We start from the raw sequence: 19,993 nt of genomic DNA, 5'->3' as shown, positions 1-19,993 counted from the left end.
AAGCTCAGAAAGTAAAATGATTTGCTCAATATAATACAGCTATTAAAATTTTAATTTCTGTAGAGAACAACTGTACTCAAAAGCAAAAATTGGATCCTGGCTGGATAGTTTGGTTGGTTAGAGCATTGTCCCGAAGCACAGAGGTTGCTAGTTCGATCCACAGTCAGGGCAGATCGACCTCCTTCCTTCCCTTCCTCCCTCCCTCCCTCCCTTCCTCCCTTCCTTCCCCCTCCCCACCACCTTTCCTCTCCTTTTGCTAAAGTCAATGAATAAAAATTAAAAAGAAAAAAAAAGCAAAAGTTGGTGTTTGTTCTGAAGGTGATGTCCATTGTCAGTATGCAAAAAGTCAGACCAATAAGCTTCTGGGAATTTTTACTTGCTACATTGCAGATGTCTGAAGTAATCTTTTGTATGATCTTATATTTTTGGAATCAAAAGAAAATAAAAATACAAGTAAAACCAATACTAAAAGAGGAAAAATTAGAAGTATTAAAGTATAAAAAGCATAATACTTTTAAAAACTTAGTTTCATATAATTACATACATTAATGAATTTATAAGGCGAAACTATCAAGAGATAAGGCCTAAAAGATTGTTGGGGACAGGATTGGGAATGGTATGTAAAGTATACCTTTTTGTTTGGTAAGCTTTTTATTTGGTAAGCAGTGGGGAGCAATTTAAAAAAATGTGTATAATGAAGCAATATAGAGCAGGTTGGTTTTTAGCAAAGAATATTTTAATGCTTTTTTCCTATACTATTAAAGTAAGATTAGTAGAGGATGTACTTCAGTTTGTAAAATATTGTACTTTAGTTCTAAACACTGTTAATTGAATGCCTTTCTTTTGTGTGTGTGTGTGTCTGTGTGTGTATCTGAAAACTGTCTTTATTGTACCTTTATTTCTATAAAAATATTTTCAGTGCTTGTAGAATTCTTAAGCTGACACCATATTTCCCCATGTATAAGAGGCTCCCATGTATAAGATGCATCTTAATTTTGGGGCCCGAAATTTGAAAAAAGAAATATTACATAAAGTTATTGAGCTCAAGTTTTATTCATCATAAAATTCATACAACTCCTCATCACTGTCAAAACTCCCATCCAGCCTGACCAGGTGGCGCAGTAGATAGAGCATGGGACTGGGACACAGAGGACCTAGGTTCGAAAACCCAAGGTTGCCAGCTTGAGTGCAGGCTCATCTGGCTTGAGCATGGGCTCACTATTTTGAGCGAGGGATTTCTGGCTTGAGCATGGGATCATAGACATGACCCCATGGTCGCTGGCTTGAGCCCAAAGGTTGCTGGCTTGAAGCCCAAGGTTGCTGGTTTGAGCCCATGGTCGCTGGCTTGAGCCCAAAGGTCACTGGCTTTGAAGCCCAAGGTTGCTGGTTTGAGCCCAACATCGCTGGCTTGAGCAAGGGGTCACTCACTCTGCTGTAGCTCCCAGTCAAGGCACATATGAGAAAGCAATCACTGAACAACTAAGGAGCTGCAACAAAGAATTGATGCTTCTCATCTCTCTCTCTTCCTGTCCGCCTGTCCCTATCTATCCCTCTCTCTGACTCTCTCTCTGTCAAAAAAACTCCCAAAATTTCCTTTCATTAGCTTGTGCTCATCTGTGTCTGATGACAAATCACTGCCTTCAATAATGAATGCAGAAACAAGTGTGAAAAAGCTGAAAATGCAAGTAAAAAAACCCTACAACCACTGTATAAGACACACCAGTTTTTAGACTCCAAATTTTTCAAAAAAGGGTGCATCTTCTACATGGGGACATATGGGATATATTCTTACAGCACACTAAAATACCATTCCATTATCTAGCATTTGTCACTTTGTTTCTCCATGGAAGTACTGTCCTCTGGATGCTTTGAAGATTTTCTTTGGCTTTGATTTTAAGCAGTTTTATTAAGATGTGCTCAGATGTGCCTTGGGTTTTATAGAGAATCTTGTTTTGTTTTGTTTTGCGATAGAAGAGATAGAAGTTCAACACATAGTTGAATCATTGTAGTTGTTCACTGATTGCTTCTCATAGGTGCCTTGACTGGGGGGCTCCAGTTGAGCCATTGACCCCTTATTCAAGCCAGCAACCTTGGGCCTTAAGCCAGTGTGACTTTTGGGTACAAGCCAGTGACCATGGCATCAATGTTGATGGTACACTCAAGGCAGGAACCCTGCACTCAAGCTGAGCCCATGCTCAAGTCGGCGACCTCAGGATTTTGAACCTGGTACCTCAGCATTCCAGGCTGATGCTCTATCTACTGTGCCACCACCTGTCAAGCAATAGAGATTCTTGACTCTGACTTCAAATGCCTTTCAACTCTAAGTAATAGCTTAAACAGTAGGAGAATATAGAAATATGCAGTAATTGAGATTAGCATTTAGTATATATTTTTTTATAAATAAATTTTTATTTTAATGAGGTGACATCAATATATCAGGGTACATATATTCAAAGAAAACATGTCCAGGTTATCTTGTCATTCAACTCTGTTGCATACCCATCACCCAAAGAGAGATTGTCCTCCGTCACCTTCTATCTAGTTTTCATTGTACCCCTCCCCCTTCCCCTCTCCCTCCCTCCTCTCTTCCCCCTCCCCCCATAACCACCACATTCTTGTCCATGTCTCTTAGTCTCATTTTTGTCCCACCAATGTATGGAATCCTGCAGATCTCGGTTTTTTCTGATTTACTTATTTCACTCCATATAATGTTATCAAGATCCCACCATTTTGCCGTAAGTGATCCAATGTCATCATCTCTTATGGCTGAACAGCATACCATGGTGTATATATATTTTTTTAAATTAAAAAAAAATTTTTTTTTTCATTTTTCCAAAGCTGGAAACGGGGAGGCAGACAGACTCCTGCATGCGCCCGACTGGGATCTACCTGGCATGCCTACCAGGGGGCGATGCTCTGCCCCTCTGGGGCGTCACTCTGTTGCATCCAGAGCCATTCTAACGCCTGAGGCAGAGGCCACAGAGCCATCTTCAGCGCCCGGGTCATCTTTGCTCCAGTGGAGCCTCGGCTGCGGGAGGGGAAGAGAGAGACAGAGAGGAAGGAGAGGGGGAGGGGTGGAGAAGCAGATGGGTGCCTCTCCTGTGTGCCCTGGCCGGGAATCGAACCCGGGATTCCTGCACACCAGGCTGACGCTCTACCACTGAGCCAACCGACCAGGGCCACCATGATGTATATTTTGAAACATCCGTGCTGCTCAGTAGTTGGTAAAAGTATGTAATATTGAGGTGGTGTTTTGTACAGTTGAGCACAACCAAATTGCTTGGGTTGGAGTCTCATCTTTGCTTTTGGTTCTTTTTTCAACATTGGGAAAAATACATAAGCTCTGTGAGCTTTCACTTTATTATCTATAAATTGGGGGTACATAATACTTAGTGTGTTATATCATGAAGTTAAACAACCATCCCTATGTGTGTTTGTTTTATTACAGGTATAAAGACATATTTATTAAATAATTATAATAGTTCCAGCAAGTAATGAACATTAAGTATTTTTACTGCTGTTGTCATGATTAAGTATAATTTATTAAATAAATTATATAAATATGTAAGAATAATGTGAGTTTAAAATAATAAAAATGTATCAGTTGTTACCTGATAATCACCACCCACTGGATTTCAAATTTTATTTTTTTTCTCAGTTTATAGAGACTAAAATAGTGAAAAGTATATTTAGCTTAGTGTTTTCTCTTTTATAGTTCATCAGGGAAGATATGAAATATAAAGATGCTACCAAAAAACACAGCCATCTGCACAGAGAAGATAAGCATATAACTGTTGAGGATTTATGGAAACGATGGAAAACATCAGAAGGTAAGACTATTTTAGTGATCTATACCCCTTACCTGCTCTTCTGCCCTTGCCTGTTGTTATCTCACTAATTATATATGACCTTACAAAAAATAACATTTCTGTGAGGATATTTATATTTTATTAAGTCATTATTTTATCAAATAAACATATGGATTCCAAAGTTTTCTTTTTAGTTATGGATAACAGTTTCTAAAGTCTTTAGAAGGCATAGAATTTTCAAGCTTTTTCTTAAGCAAACCCTTAATGAAGTTTTCTAATATTTGTTTGATAAAGTATAATTTATATCTTATTCCTTTTCCTAATCTTAAGTCCTCAAACTTATTTATGGACAGTAATTGTTTAGGGCAGGAAAGTGTATGACCTAAAACCTCAACTTGATCCCTAATACTAGAAAACGACTAAAAATTTTTGAAAAGCCCATATACAAGTAGGGGTAGAATGAAATAATAAAATTTATTGGCCTGTCAATGTAAATGGGAAAAATATAGAAAACTATTTCACCAGTGTTCAGCATTTTTATTAATGGAAAAGGTTTATAGCCTGCTTATATTGTTTTTCACTTTTTAAAAGAGACATATGTTGCAATATGCTGGAAAGAAGAAAAAGAAAAAAGGTAAAAATTGTCACTAACTTAAATGAAAGATACATAAACTTTTGAAATTGTTTCTGCATTTTCCCCTCCCCATACCACTTTTAAATACTATGAGCTTGAGTAAGAATAGGAATAAATGAATATAAATTTTATGGGGGAAGGTGAAATGTCATAGCAATATGTAGATGTTTCTAAAAGAATTGGAGATCTATTATTGCTACTGGTATATTTTAGATTTTGTGTATGTGAGAGTTGAATGGAACCCATTTAACCATTTGTTGAATGAAGGAAAAAGATTTGACCACATCTCATCCCTTGTTATTGCTACTACCTGGTTTAGCCTCTGTCTCTGCCTGGGTAATTGCCTTAGCCAGTTGATGGTCTCCCTGTGTATACTTGTGCTCTGCTGTAGTGTGTTCTTCATTTAGCAGAGTAACCTATTTGAAATGTGTCAGATCTGTTCAATATTCTGCAGAGACCCAGAGTAAAAGACAAAATCTTCACAAAGACCTACATGATCTGCCTTCCACTCCCACCCTGCTCCGTCTCTTTCCTCTCTGTCCTGTGTGGACACTTTCTCACTGAGCTCTGCCCTGGCTGGATTCCTTACTCTTCTGCAACTGCAGGAGTGCAGACACCCTCATGGCTAACTCCCTTACCCCCTACCACTTTTTATTTATTTATTTGTTTATTTATTTAATTTTTTTGAAGTGAGAGGTGGGGAGGCAGAAAGAGACTCCCTCATGCGCCCAATCAGGATCCTACCGGCATGCCCACCAGGGGGCGACGCTCTGCCTATCTGGGCTGTTGCTTCATTGCAACTGGAGCCATTCTAGTGCCTGAGGTGGAAGCCATGGAGCCATCCTCAGCACCCGGGTGAACTTTGCTCCAGTGGAGCCTTGGCTGTGGGAGGGGAAGAGAGAGAGAAAGAAAGAAGAGGGGAGGGGTGGAGAAGCAGATGTACGCTTCTCCTGTGTGCCCTGACTGGGAATCGAACCCGGGACTTCCACATGCCGGGCCGACACTCTACCACTAAGCCAAATGACCAGGTCCTCCTACCACTTTTATTAAGTCTGTCAGGGCTCTTCTCTCTTGAGGCCCACCTTGACCTGCAACCCCATCCCTGTAGCCCCCGTTTGTTGGCATGCTTGATTCCTGCTACTGAGCTTCACACTTTCTTTTTTCCATATTGTATATCACCTTCTAACATATTTTGTTATTGACTTTTTAATTATGTTTATCTCCCTTCTCTCTCTCTCTCCCTTGCCCCCAAGAATGTTGTAAGACAGAGGGCAGGTCTGTGTCTATTTTGTTTATTAATGTATCCTAAATCCTAGAGGACTCTGTTCTTAAACCCCTTTTTGGCTTCCCACCCTACTGAGCTGAGTGAGATCCTTTGTGATTTATGAGAATGTTTGTTATTTTTCTTTTAAGCGTAAGTCCTTTCAAAGTTGAAAAGCCTCTTAAGTCTCTTTTTCCCTAGGTTTTCACCTTAATTTCCACCCCCTAGGATTTCACCATTATGATGATAAGATTTTTCCCTAAATCTCCAAAGAGTTGTCCTAAATTATCTACTCTCTGCTTCCTTTTCTCTGAAACCTATCTCTTACATAACTGTTTTAGGGGATTAGGGCGTGGGAGGAGTTGTCTTAGGGCTCCTACTGAAACAGCTTCATGAAAGGGAAGAGAGGTGTGGAGTGAAATAAACCTCCACCGAAAGCTTTATAATGACCTAATTCATATTCTCAGCCCATGTCAGACTCTTTTTACTTATTAAAGGGGTCATGTAAAGGCGGGGCATCATTACCAGGTCCCTGTTTTTTAAATCATAGCCTGACAAGCCCTAGGTTTCCTGTGGAATCTTAGGAATGAGGCATGCTGAATGTGTAGGGTTCTGCTTTTATCTGGTATATTTTGTTTCTGCTTAAGAGTTCTTTTTGGGGAAAAATGATTCTTGTGAAGTTTTGGAAATTGCTGATAGAGATTAGAATGTACCTCTAGCAGTAATATGTAATGCAAGGTTATTTAGTTCAATATGAATATAAATACACACACAAACAGATACAGTATACTCTGTGCAACATTGCCGTGACTCTGATGCCGAGAGCACTGTCTTATAATACTTGATATTCAGCAAATATTTGCAGATGAGTGAATGTGTCATGCCAAACATTGGATACTCAGTAGTTAAACAATTCAGTTCATCAAACATCATTTGAGTTCAAACATTTCTGCCAAAATGAAATATATATATTCCCCAAAAACCTACATTTTTCAAAATTATGAACTTAAAAGATATAGATTTTATAGGAAATAATGGGGTTGAAGCAAATTTCTTAAAACATATGCAATTTTGTAACCAGAGCATTAACAGTACTAAAAAAAATACTAGCACAGGCAAAAAGATGTGCTACATTTCTAATCAATAAATACTATAGTAGATATTGGACTTTACCTTAAAAATAAATACAGGTGACTTAATGGGAGGAGGTTTTAGGTTGTGTTGAGGTTGCTGAATTATGAAGACAAGTGAAGTGCCTAACAATGAGAACTGAGCAACAAACGTTTCTAAGACAAAGGCCGTTGCCAAATTGAGCTAAGAGGAAGAAGGAGAGGTAACAAGACATTAAGTTATGGCTTACTGTTTTGTCATTCTGTAAACTCCATATCTACTTGCTGCTATTTGGCAGGGTGAAGTGATAACATGTGAAGAAAAGACACATATGAAATGATGTGACGTACTATGTTGACATGTTTCCTATTTACGAGTTGTACATAAACAAATTTATGTTACGGAAGCACAAGTAGCAGAACAGGTATATCTATTATCTACTAAGCAGGCATTGGAGCCGGGTATTAAAGATGAGTTAAACATGTCTCTGGGATACAAGGAATAAATAGCTAAGTAGAAAAGACAAAGTATACAAATAATTACAGTATGTGGTGATATGTACAAGAATAGAAGTAAGTGTAGGATATAGAGATAGTTCACTGAAAGGAGTAAGTAACTCTCTGATATTGCATTGCAGAGAGGCTGTGAGGGTTGACCAAGAGTTCTGGGAGGCCATGAAGAGGTAGACCACAAATGGCAGCCCCTCGTGGCTCCTGCTTTAGTTACCTGGAAATTTGCTAGAAGTGGAAATGGAGGTGGCATGCTATAGGAAGTATGTGGGCTTTCAAGCTATACAAATTTAATTCCTGGCCTTTCTATTTATGAACATCAAGACATTAGGTACATTTTAAAATTCACTTATAAAATAGCAATTCTTATGTGCTATAAATGAGTAGTGTAATAAAAGTGCCTGGTTCCTGGCAATACCTGTGAGGCAGTAAGTATTCACTTATCTTTATAATAAAGCTGAATAAACCAAAATGTTTAGCTCTATTTAAAGTTGTGTAAAGTTTTTAATTCAATCTCATAATACTTACTAATAAAATGAACAGATCTATTAGGCTAAACACTTACCATTGTAGTATGTAATTTGCTGGAGGGTGAAATGTACTCAAGGTCTTTATGGAATGTTGTCAACTGATGAAAAGTAAAATTGTGTTACGCAGAAATTGTTCCTGATTTCACATAGAATAATTTCAGTGTGACCTGAATGTACTTTTTTTGGTTTCTGTAGAGAATACATGGCAACAGTCCAATGGCAATGAAAGCCATTTTAAAAACTAGTAGTGAATTTCAGATCTTGATAAACTAGGTATGTTGTTAGAATTACTGAATGCAATTAAGTAATAGCTAGACACCTAATGAAGGAAAATACAGAAAGAAGAAAATTACTGGTTTTATATAAGATTTAAGGATAATAATATATAAAAAACTGATTAAGTAATGTACTGTTTTTAAAAAGATAATTCATTGGATTAAATATTATAATGTGACATTATTTTTATCCTGTTCAGCACGGATCTTACCTAAGGTCACTGTAATTTTGGGCTTTACAAATGGAGTGGCATTTTGAAATTTTGCAGAAGGTTGAATCTTTTTTTTTTTTTTTATTAGAAACTTGAACTGAAATTGTCTGAGAGGAGAGAGAGGTAGGCACTTAATAATGGCTGTTTTCAAGTTCATGTAAAGCCTAGTCAGAGAGAAATGACTTAAGTATTCTGTTTAGGAAAACAAAAATCTAAATGTTATATAAGAAGAAATGTAAAGGAAAAAAATTCCTGACCATAGATGTTATATTTCTATAAGTAAGGAGGATTTATAATTATTTTCTTTATATAGATCCTTATTATTCGTAAGGATAATAAAGTGTGAAAGTGTAAATGGATCTTAAATGTTGATAAAATGTACCACCATTTTAGATGTATACTATTGGTTACAATGAAACTGGAATAAAAAAAGTAAAAGGGTCAGTAACTATTATTTAGCATTACCAGAAGAGTAACTCAAAATATAGGCCTTGCACATAATAAGATAGCATTATCTTTGTGATACCAGCAGCAAAATATTTATTTGTGCATTTACAATATGCATAGAAGTCACTGGTAGGATACAAGGAAGTATAAGATAAAGCTTTTCTCCTCAAGGAGATTATATTATTTTTACGTGATCACAGATGAAATGTTAACACAGGAAGGTTTGATTAAATACTAGGTAAGTGGTACTATTAGAATCAGAGTCAGTATCTGTGAGATATGAATAAATTACTGTTTACATTTGTCTTTTGTTTATTAATAGGTAGGTTTATCTTTTCTTAAGCCATCATCTGTTAAATGGTGGTAAAATTCATCTACGACATCAAATGTTGAGGATAAAGTGAATTTGTACATGTAAAGTGCTTAGAACAGTGCCTAGTATGTGGCAAGTACTCAGTGACTTTCCTGTTATATGCTTTTTGTAAGACATATGCAAACGTGGCTCATACAGGGAATGTTGGAGACTGACATTGCTGGGAGAGGCGTCTGAGTTGGGGAATAGTAGAACACAGAGTCAGTTAGAAGGGAGTCCAGACTAGTGGGCCTTGATGCTTAAACCTGTTGAGTTGCTCCATGAGTGGTAAGATCCCACTCATATACCAACACTACCACTGATAGCAGTTGCCTAGCAATAGTTTTTAACCGTTTTACAATTGGGGGTCTGTGAAAATAGGGGGATTATTTCATGGACCTCCAAGGCAGAAGTCACCCTGAACTATCTGAGCATAAGTAAATTTAACTAAGATCATTGGGTCTATAATCTTCATCCAACATTAGGATGGCTAACTCTTCCATGGACCGGTGTGGAATTTCTGGTACACTAGCAGCTGAAAAAACACTGGCCTCGAGCACTGTATTTAGGAAGATTGATCTAGGTCTGGTGTCAGTAGCAAGGAAGTATAAATATTGTGGAAATGATTGGTTATATTATGTGTATGAGAAGTGATAGCATATTTTGGCATTTTTATCATCAGTGCACTAAGTATTAGGAGCTATTATAGCTTCTTGTTTTAGAAAGCCTAATAATAGAGAAGAGTTAGAGGAAAATGAATTTGCTACAGGTAGAAAGACTAGTTTTGAGTTTAATATAATGTGGATTTGGGTGGGAAGAATGAAAAATTATAAATTCTAAGAAATGTTTTAAAGGGATACTAGAATCAACTTTCCCCTTTGTTCTGACTGAATTCCATTTTTCCCCCTCCTTGTGATTTTGGACCTATTTGTCTTGAGACAAATCATGTAACTGAATCATATAGTGAACATTTTTTAGTAAATGATTATTATGAGCAAGGCATTCATTGTCTTAGATATTGAAGATACACAGATGAAGAATATGTTTTCTGTCCTCCACCTGTCTATAGTCTTACTGGAGAAAGATCTGTTAAAAAATGATTAGAGGAGGTGCTATGACCTGTCATCGAGAAACACAGTAGGCACTGTGGGATGAGAAAATAAGAAGTACTATGTTGGTGTGCCTACAGAGGTCAGGTAAGGCCAGAGGAGTTAGTTGTATTAAAGGGTAATGTTTTCATCTCGTTACTTATCTCTAGGAGACACTCTGCTGGATTAATAGTGTTCAGGATATTTGTAATATAGCACATTTTTAAAACACCAGGCTCTTACTATGCTTTAAATACTTAGACTGTTTTATTAACTCAGGTTTTTAACACTTTCCAACGTCTACAGGCTACTGTTCTAGGAGAACCTGTTGTTAACCATCTATGGAGGCACTGGGTTTTTCTTGTTCACAGAAAGCAGTTTCTATGTGGGAAGACATGTTCTTGTTTAGGTAGTCTAGTTTCAGAATGACAATGTCATTATTTGACACACTAACAAAAGTTTTTATAGTCACAGTTTCTTGTATGTAGAGAACAGATGACTCTACTATATTGCTCATTTATTCTGTCAGCCAACATTTAAGCGCAGTGTTTTCCCAGTTATCTGAAAGTATAGTGGTCCTATGAATCGTTTTATAAGCAGAAATGGAGTAAAACAAAGAAGCAGTTACCATTAACTTCTATGGAAAAGTTTTTGAGCATTCCCAGACTCCCAAAATAACCTACCAAATCATACCAAATAATATACTAAACCTAAATAACACTTTCCATTATATGTATCTCAGCATCAGGCCACCATAGCTTGAAACTGTGTCTGTGAGAATCTGCCAACCAGTCCTGCTTTGGTACTAGCTGAACCAGTAATAACTTTGGTAACCTTCAAGCTTCTTTCTCGCTGCATATAAATAGTACCATTGGTCGATACATGTAAATTCATTGCATGCACAATGTCTTTATTTCATTCACCACAACTGAAATGCTTAATTACAAGTCCAGTTTTATGCTATGTGTAATATATCCTTACTAGCTCTTTTAGGGTTTTCTGATACCTTAGGGTACAACTTGTTAATGGATACACAGAGACTCATAGATACAGTTCAGAGATGTGGTGGCCTGATGCTGAGGTGGAGAGGTGGCAGTGCCCATCTCACAGCTCCAGATGCCTCTGTCACAGCTAGCTGCCGAACAAATGCTGAACACTTTTTCCGTTTTTACCCTTTTCTCATAAAAGTAAAAATCCTCTTCGGATTTCTTTTGGTTATTGAAAATAGGTACTCTTCTAGGTCTTTCGTAAAAGCAAAGGGGTGTAATGCAAACTTTTGAAAAACGGAGCATACCGGTTTACTTAATAAGGGGTTTCCCCCCCAGAGGAGTAGCATAAATGCTACTTGCTTGATTTGCAAATTTCTTGATCAGTTTGCAAAAACACTTGTTCTGTATTAATCAGAATTGATTCCTATATTTTGTATAAAGTCTTTTTTAACTTCTTTATAATTAAACAGCTTTGTTTTCATTATAAAATTATCCAAATGAGTTTAGGGTACTCAGAATATATTTCTAATCTTTCTTAATCGTCAGCCTGTGTTAGCATTTCAGTCTCCGTTCCCTTCATTTCCGATCTGTTCATTCAGGGCTACCTGGTTTTGGTTTTTGTTGTAGTAGTTGTCTTCTATTTCTCTTTGACTGTTGACACTCTTACTCTTTCACTTTAGGACACTTGACTTGCAGAGATGTAGGCTCATTGCATAAACTGATTGCTAGGATTAATTATGCCATTTTAATCTATGAAAGATTCTTGACTTTGAATACAGCTTGTCTTCCCCTTATAGATCTTTCTTGGTTTTATTCTGAAATAGACTACCTCTGAGACTAGGATACAGAGACCCACTGCCAATTACAATTCCCTGTACTTGGAATCTAGAAAATTTGACCATTTCTGCGCTCTGGGAACACATGAAATAGGCATGTTGTAAGGCTCATTTTCTCAAACAACAAATTTTCCAGTAATTCATCATGTCATGAAGCTTTTCGTATAACTTAGGGAAGTGCTACTCTAAATTGTTTGTGAATGTGACTTATTATGGTTTTCTATACACTTGAATTTTCTACATTTCTCCTCTGCTATGTTCACAGACTTAAGGGGTACCTCAAGTTTGAAGTACAGTAACAGAACCTTCTGCAGAAGGTAAAAATGAGGGCTGACCCGCATTTCACTGTGATGAATGAGCTAGAAAAGAGTACGCTTCCTTGAATATCTTACTGTTCTTTCTTCCTTTTCTTCACATGTTGGGAATTCCGTATGGATGTCTGGTAAATTTTGCTTTACCAGTTCTTGGTTTGGAAAGGGGTTGGCTAGGAGGACCTCTGGTTACAGTTCTGGATTTTAAAATTTGTTATTGAAGGAGATTCATTATATTAAATTGTCCTTTGGGTGCAACAAATATTTCATTCCTTCTCTTCAAAGATGGTCAGTTTTACTGTTATTTTTTTCAAACAAATCTTAAGTTTACTTTAGTCTTCTATTTCATTGAATATTACTGAACAATTTAGGGAAAAAACTGTAATAGATATAATGCAAACACAAGTACAACGGAAATAAAAAATTTAAAGATATTATTTCATTTTAAATATGAACATGGCTTATTTTAAAAAATTCTGAACATTTCCATAATTTTGGAACATACATATACACACACAAACACAGATTCATATGCGGTATATTACATATATAAATACATGACTCAGAGGGAATGAATGATTAAAATATAGGATGAATCACAGAGCATATAATGTCTCATACTTTAAAAATCCTTTTACTCCATGAATGATTACTCTTTTCAAATAGAATATTAAATACAAGTCAAGCTTGTTTAACTTTCTCACCTGGTAAGAGGTCCTTGATAAACATTCTTCTAACATTTGGTAAGTCTTCTGTTTCTCTTTGCATCAGTGTGAATTGTGCCAGTATATTGGACAATTTAGCTATCTTTGACTCACAGTACTCAAAATCAGCTGCTTACTTAAGAGTTTAAAATTAAGATCATAGAGGTTTTTTTTTTTAGAAAACGAAGCAGCAAATATTAGCCTTGTTAATGGAAATTAAGGTTTTGCTTCCATCACCCAAGTTTTATCTTTACCATGTCATAAGTTAAAAAAATTATGGGAAAAGCATCTTTTTCACTACAAGCTTATGACTGCTTAAGGCCTATGTTCTTAAACAAAATAACAATATTGAATTGTGATTCACTGTCATAAAGGTATCATAGTTCAAGTTACATGAATCAAAAGTTCACATAGAAAAGGAAAGAGAAAGAATAGCTCCTTGGGAATACTGCTAATAAGGCAGAAGTAAATAATTAGCCAGTGAAATAAGTAATGGCAATCAGAGGTAGGAGAGGTTAATCTGGATGGTACAGTGTCTTGAAAGTTTAGACGAGTTTTCAGGAAGTGATGGATGGTTGTGTATTTGAGGGCTAGTCCGCCATATTGCAAAGTATGTGTTCAGACTCCAATGAAGAACGTTCTTTTTAGGTCTCTGTAATAAGAAAAGATGTACTCCTGAGGAGTTGAGAACCCTGTGACTGATTTTATTTCCTTCCTTGTCTATTTTTTCTAGCCGTTATCAGAGGAACTCATGTATATATTTTGTATGTTCTTATTTAGTTTCATTTTACTTTCCTGATCCATTGGCTTCTTTCATGTTTTATTTTCTCTATATTACAGTTGACCCTCAAACAATATGGGGATTTGGGGTACCAACCCCACATAGTCAAAAGTCCACCTATAACTTGATTATAGTCATCCTTCAGTATCTGCTACAGATTGGTTCCAGGACCTTCTGTGGATTCAGAAATCTCAAGTCCCTTATGTATAATGGCATAAAACAGCACATGCAGTCAGTTCTCACACCCACAGATTCCCACCTGTGCATCAAAAATATGTACTGTTTTCAAACTCTGGTTGATTGAATCTGCAGATACAAAACCTGGGGATATAGAATACTGGAAAAAAATTGTATTGAAAAAAAATCTATATATAAGTGGACTGACACAGTTCAAATCTATGTTGTTCAATGGTCAACTGAATCTGAATCTTTGTAAGTCACTTCTTTTCTCTCTCAGTCGGGAATAGAGAGAGGAGAGATGAAAAGTGGCCAGTAGTTCTGATATAGAGAAATGTGATATATTGGGAAAAAGCCATTAGATTTGGCAAGAAGAAAAATCATTAACCTTCAGGAAATCAATTTAAATATTTCCTTTTAACATTTAGTTAAACATTTAGTTTAAACATTTAGTTAAACATTTGTTTGGGGAATTGAGTCACATACACTCACAGAGTAAGTCTTAAGAAAGATTTAAGTGCATGGTTTGGTGCAAGTCAGGGTGAATTCTGATGAATTTAATCCACAGCTTCATTTTCATAGAGGATTTCTTTTCTCATTTTTAAAGGCTACATTTCAGTTAATAAATATGTTTATGCCTATCAAAAAAAAAGAGGAAGATTTAAGTGGAGCCAAATGTTCATGAACAGGCAAACAGATTAAAAAACTGTGGTCCATATATACAACAGAGTATTATTCAGCTTTAAAAAGGAAGGACATTCTGACACATGTTACAGCATGGATGCACCCTGAAAACATTCTGCTAAGTAAACTAAGCCAGTCAGAAGAAGAAGAAAACAGTATGATTGCACTTTGAAGTACCCAGAATAGTCAAATTACAGAGACAAAGTAAAATAATGATCACTGGGGCACTGAGGGGAGGTAAATAGGGAGTTATTGTTTAATGAGTACAGAGTTTTAATTTTGCAAGGTGAAAATAGTTCTGTAGTTTGATGGTGGTGATGGCTGAACAAAATGAGTATGTATACTATTGTACTGTACACTTAAAAATGGTCAGGATGGTAAGTTTTATGTTAATATGTGTTTTGCCACAATAAGAAAATGATTTAAGAGAATGAGTAGATAGGAAGTAGAAACAGTGAGTAACCCCTATTTAAGAGATAGGGAAGAAAATGGAGAGAAATTGAATGGTAGTTATGAATGGATAGTATGATAGTTTACTTAGGAACTGGTAGATCTTAAAAAGTTGAGCACTAAAAAAAATTTAATTCAGCAACTAATTTGTTCAATAATTGCTAGTTATTGGGATTCCATTTTTTCATTTAATATTTGCATTTATTTTTTTGATGGGTAATTGTGTTGGTTATGGATTGAAAAGATATTAGGTTAATAAAAAATGAATTTAAGCTAATACAGGCCAAAAATACTTGTTGGTAGAATAATTCTTTGTTACTGGATGGCATTGACTTATAGACATGTCACTAACCATTCTCAAATTCTTCATAGAATGTATTTCTTATGAAGAATTTGAATCAATTCTTTTAAAACAATGTCGTAAACTTCTTGGAAGGGGTGGTGGTGGGCTGGCATGAGGGGAAATGGGAAGATGAGTAATTAGAGAGAAGAGGCCCAAGAAATTCCCTACTTTTTAAATTTGTTTATGTATTCGTTTGGTTTTTGATTATATATTGTAAGAATATAGAAATCTAACATCATTATTTTCCATGTTTTGACCAGTACCAAATATTTTGTGGCAGAATCTTAATGATAGTCTACAGCTCTACTACAGTGAATAATAATAGGTTTCTGTGTACTAGCTGCATACCCACTGATCCAGAGCCCGTGACCTTAGCAAAGGTAAGCACACCCAGATTGCAGTGTGAGATAGTTGAAGATTGATCTGCTTTGGTACTTGTCTAAATTTCTCTTATCTGTTTTTATGAGCATGCTGAATTGCATGAATCTGGCCATGACTTTAGACTGCATTCTCTTTTAGATGTGTAACTGAAAGCTTCTGAAAAAGGAAAGTTGAGTCTTAAGTTAGTGGATATATATGTTTTAGGACTGTGTCTAGATTCTTTGAGTAACTTTCAGGATTGCCCAAAAGAGTAATCCCTCCAGTTTTCAATGGAACTTGCACTATATTAAATACTGAAGGCTGAATTTATCACAAAACTAAACGCTTAATAAATTTCTGTGCATAACTGATTGTTCAACATGCTTTGTTTAGTGGCTTGAAATTACAGTATACTATATCCTCTTTTTTTTACTACAAAGCTTTATTTTAAAGTTTGGGCAGTTTAGTAAGTCTTTTTTTTAGTGGCAGAAGATAGAGAAACTCAGATTACCTCAAATAATGGGAAATTTGTTGTAAGGATACATTTATTTAGTTCTTTTTGTGAGATAGGCATTATTTTGAGTTTTGGAGGTAAAGCATTGAGTAAAATAGATATCCTGCCCTCATGAAACCAGTACTCTTTTAGGGGACAGTGAACAAGTTGGCACATGTGTGTGTAGATGCATACACACTCACATGACTGCTGGAACAGAAAAGTGGAATGATAAAACAAAAGCAGGGTAACACAGAGTCAGTGACTAAGTAGGACAATGGCTGTTTAATGTAGGCAGAGAAGAACTCCCCAAAGAAATGATACTTGGTTATGTATCTGAGTGATGAGAGTGAACCAAGGAAATGTTTGGGTGAAGTATATTCCAGATTTAGGGATCAGCTAAGATCCTAAGGCTGGCATTACCACCAAGAACTTACTTGGGGGGCTGTAGGAAAGCCAATATAGCTTGAAGGTCATAAGGGACTGAGGGGGACAGGCGACAAATAGATCCTTGAGATAGACAGGGGCCAGGTCTCATAGGATCTTACAGGCCTATTAAAAAGTTGGGGGTTTATTGTAAGTATTATGTAAGTATAGTGCAAGTCTAGCTCCATTTAGGAGTTTAGAGCAGAGTAGTGATATGATTTATCCTTTGAAAAGATCATTGTAGATACTGTATAGATATTAGACAAAGTTTCTGTTGAGGAATCAGTTGAAAGTCTTATGGAAGAAGGAGCAAAAGTAGAGGTAGGAGGCCTGTCAAGACTTTTGTGATGACCAGGTGGGGGGGGTAGCAGAAAGGTCTGATTTATGATATAGTTTGAAGGAATAGCTGAAAGAATTTGCTGTTGGGTTGGATTCAGGAAGTTGATGGGGGTAGGGACAGAAATTAGGGATGGAATCTAGTTTTTATGTACCTGTAGTATAAAATACCTTAGAAATGGAAGTGTTAAGGTAAAAAAGAAAGTCTGAACAGGCCCAATTGTGGGGGGCAATAATGAAAAAAAATGGTTAAAAAATACTGAAATCATGATGCAAAGAGGTGAAGGACTTAGTGCTGAGAGGTCCAGGAGCAGAGGAGGGGCCAGAAAAGAAGAAGAAATGATTAGTTAGATGTGAGAGGAACCAGTTAGATTTGTAGGGTCCTTAAAGTATATGAAGGACATGTTTTTTTTGTTTTTTTTTTTTCATTTTTTCTGAAGCTGGAAACAGGGAGAGACAGTCAGACAGACTCCCGCATGCGCCCGACCGGGATCCACCCGGCACGCCCACCATGGGGCGACACTCTGCCCACCAGGGGGCGATGCTCTGCCCATCCTGGGCGTCGCCATGTTGCGACCAGAGCCACTCTAGCGCCTGAGGCAGAGGCCACAGAGCCATCCTCAGCGCCCGGGCCATCTTTGCTCCAATGGAGCCTTGGCTGCGGGAGGGGAAGAGAGAGACAGAGAGGAAAGCGTGGCAGAGGGGTGGAGAAGCAAATGGGCACTTCTCCTGTGTGCCCTGGCCAGGAATCGAACCCGGGTCCTCCGCACGCTAGGCCGACGCTCTACCGCTGAGCCAACCGGCCAGGGCCTATGAAGGACATGTTTTAAGAAAGATGCCACAGTTAGTGTCAACAGCTCAAAAAAAAGAAACCGGCAACAAAACAAAAAGGCAGCCAACCAAATAGGAGATGATATTTATAAACAACAGCTCCAATAAGGGGTGAATATCCAAAATATACAAAGAACTCACAAAACTCAGCAACAAACAAACAAACAATCTAGTTAAAAAGTGGAGAGAGGACCTGAATAGACACTTCTCCCAAGAAGACATATAAATGGTCAACAGATAGACTGACCAGGCAGTGGTGCAGTAGATAGAGCATCAGCCTAAGATACTGAGGACCCAGGTTCAAAACCCTGAGGTCGCAGGCTTGAGTCTGGACTCATCTGGCTTGAGCGTGGGGTCATCAGCTTAAGCATGTGATAATAGACATGACCCCATGGTTGCTGGCTTGAGCAAGGGGTCACTGGCTCAGCTGGAGCACCCTGGTCAGGGCACATATGAGAAAACAATCAATGAACAACTAAGGTGTCGCAACTATGAGTTGATGCTTCTCATCTCCCTGTCTGTCCCTCTCTGTCTCTCTCTCTCTCTTAAAAAAACAAAAAAATAATAATAAAGCCCCACAAAAAAACCCCCAAATGTTCAACAGATATATGAAAACATGCTCACCTTTGCTAGCTATTAGAGAAATGCAAATGAGATACCACATCATGCTTGCTAGATCAGCTGTTATCAGCAAGACAGGCAATAACAAGTGTTGGAGAGGCCATAGAGGAAAAGGAACCTTCATTCACTGCTGATGGGAATGTAAACTAGTACAGCCATTATGGAAAAAAGTGTGGTCATTCCTCAAAAAATTAAGAACAGAATTACCATATGACCCAGCAATCCCTCTACCGGCTATCTACCCTAAAACCTCAAAAACATTGGTACGCAAAGACACGTACCCCGATGTTCATCACAGCATTGTTCACAGTGACTAGACATGGAAATAACCATTATCCCTTGATAGATGGCTGGATATAGAAGATGTGAGACATATATACAATGGAATACTACTCAGCCATAAGAAATGATGACATTGTGCTATTTATAACAGCATGGGTTGAACTTGAGAACATTTTACTGAATGAAATAAGTAAGTCAGAAAAAGCTAAGAACTGTACGATTTCACACAAAGGTGGGATAAAACAACGACACTCATGGAGACAGATAAAAGTGGAGTGGTATGGGGACGTTGGGGTGAAGGGGAGTAGAGAGCTCTGGACAAATACACGATGATGGAAAATGATTTGACTTTGGCTGATGGGTACACAACATAAACAACAGTTCAAATATTATAGAAGAAATACTTACCTGAAACCTATGTGTACTCTATTAAATTTAATTTTCTAAATGAAATTAGAAGAAATTTTTTTAAAAAAAGAAATTCAAATAAAATGAAGACAGAGACCTCACCATTGGCTTGACAAAGTAGCAGTGAAGGTTGCTGGCAGAGCAGTTGCACTATCGTGGTGGAAGTGAAGGTCTGATTGGGGTGGATTAAAGGGGAAGTGAAGATAGTGAATGTTGTTGACTTTCAAAGGATGGAGAAGAGAAATGAAAGTCTGATACCTGAAGATAGGGTTGATGTGGAGGAAGATTTTATTTTCTAAAAGATGGAAGAGTACAACATGTTTGTATATTAATAGAATGAATGACCCAGGTGAGAAAATCAAACTATCTTAACTTAAAAACTGTCCTTATTTAATGGGACGGTATACGTATATACTCGGGGGCTGCATCTACTTTGGTTATTTGTATTTCTCTCTGTTTTGTTTTTTTCTGGATTTTGCTTTTTTTCTTTTTCTACTGCATTTCCTAGAGACTAGCCCTGTGGCTGCCAGAAATTTTAGGTTTATGTTTTCCCAAGATCATGACCAAAGGGAAACGAGCCTTTCCTACCTGCTCTAGTTAGGAAAATTTCAGGGAGTAACTGGCTTACGTTATGTGGCCATCCCTAGACCTATCGCTGTGGCCTCCAAGGCGGAGTACTGTGATAACTTTCTCCCCTGGTTTCCTCTCCCTAGCAATCTTGAGCCTTGTCTCAG

The 19,993-nt window shown here is 37.2% G+C and overlaps 1 protein-coding gene across 1 annotated transcript in view; it reads left to right on the top strand.

Annotated features, from left to right (window-relative positions):
• STIM2 (stromal interaction molecule 2) overlaps positions 1-19,993 on the top strand; it is a 165,419-nt gene that overhangs the window by 103,436 nt on the left and 41,990 nt on the right. Inside the window, exon 3 of the mRNA XM_066280375.1 lies at positions 3,716-3,830. Within this exon, the coding sequence (XP_066136472.1) occupies positions 3,716-3,830 (115 nt within the window). The remainder of the gene's footprint in view (positions 1-3,715; positions 3,831-19,993) is intronic.

Source organism: Saccopteryx bilineata, chromosome 5 (assembly GCF_036850765.1).
Source record: "Saccopteryx bilineata isolate mSacBil1 chromosome 5, mSacBil1_pri_phased_curated, whole genome shotgun sequence".
NCBI classification, from domain to species: Eukaryota; Metazoa; Chordata; class Mammalia; order Chiroptera; family Emballonuridae; genus Saccopteryx; species Saccopteryx bilineata.
Note: the sequence above shows the minus strand (reverse complement) of the source record. Positions and strands in the feature narration are given on the sequence as shown.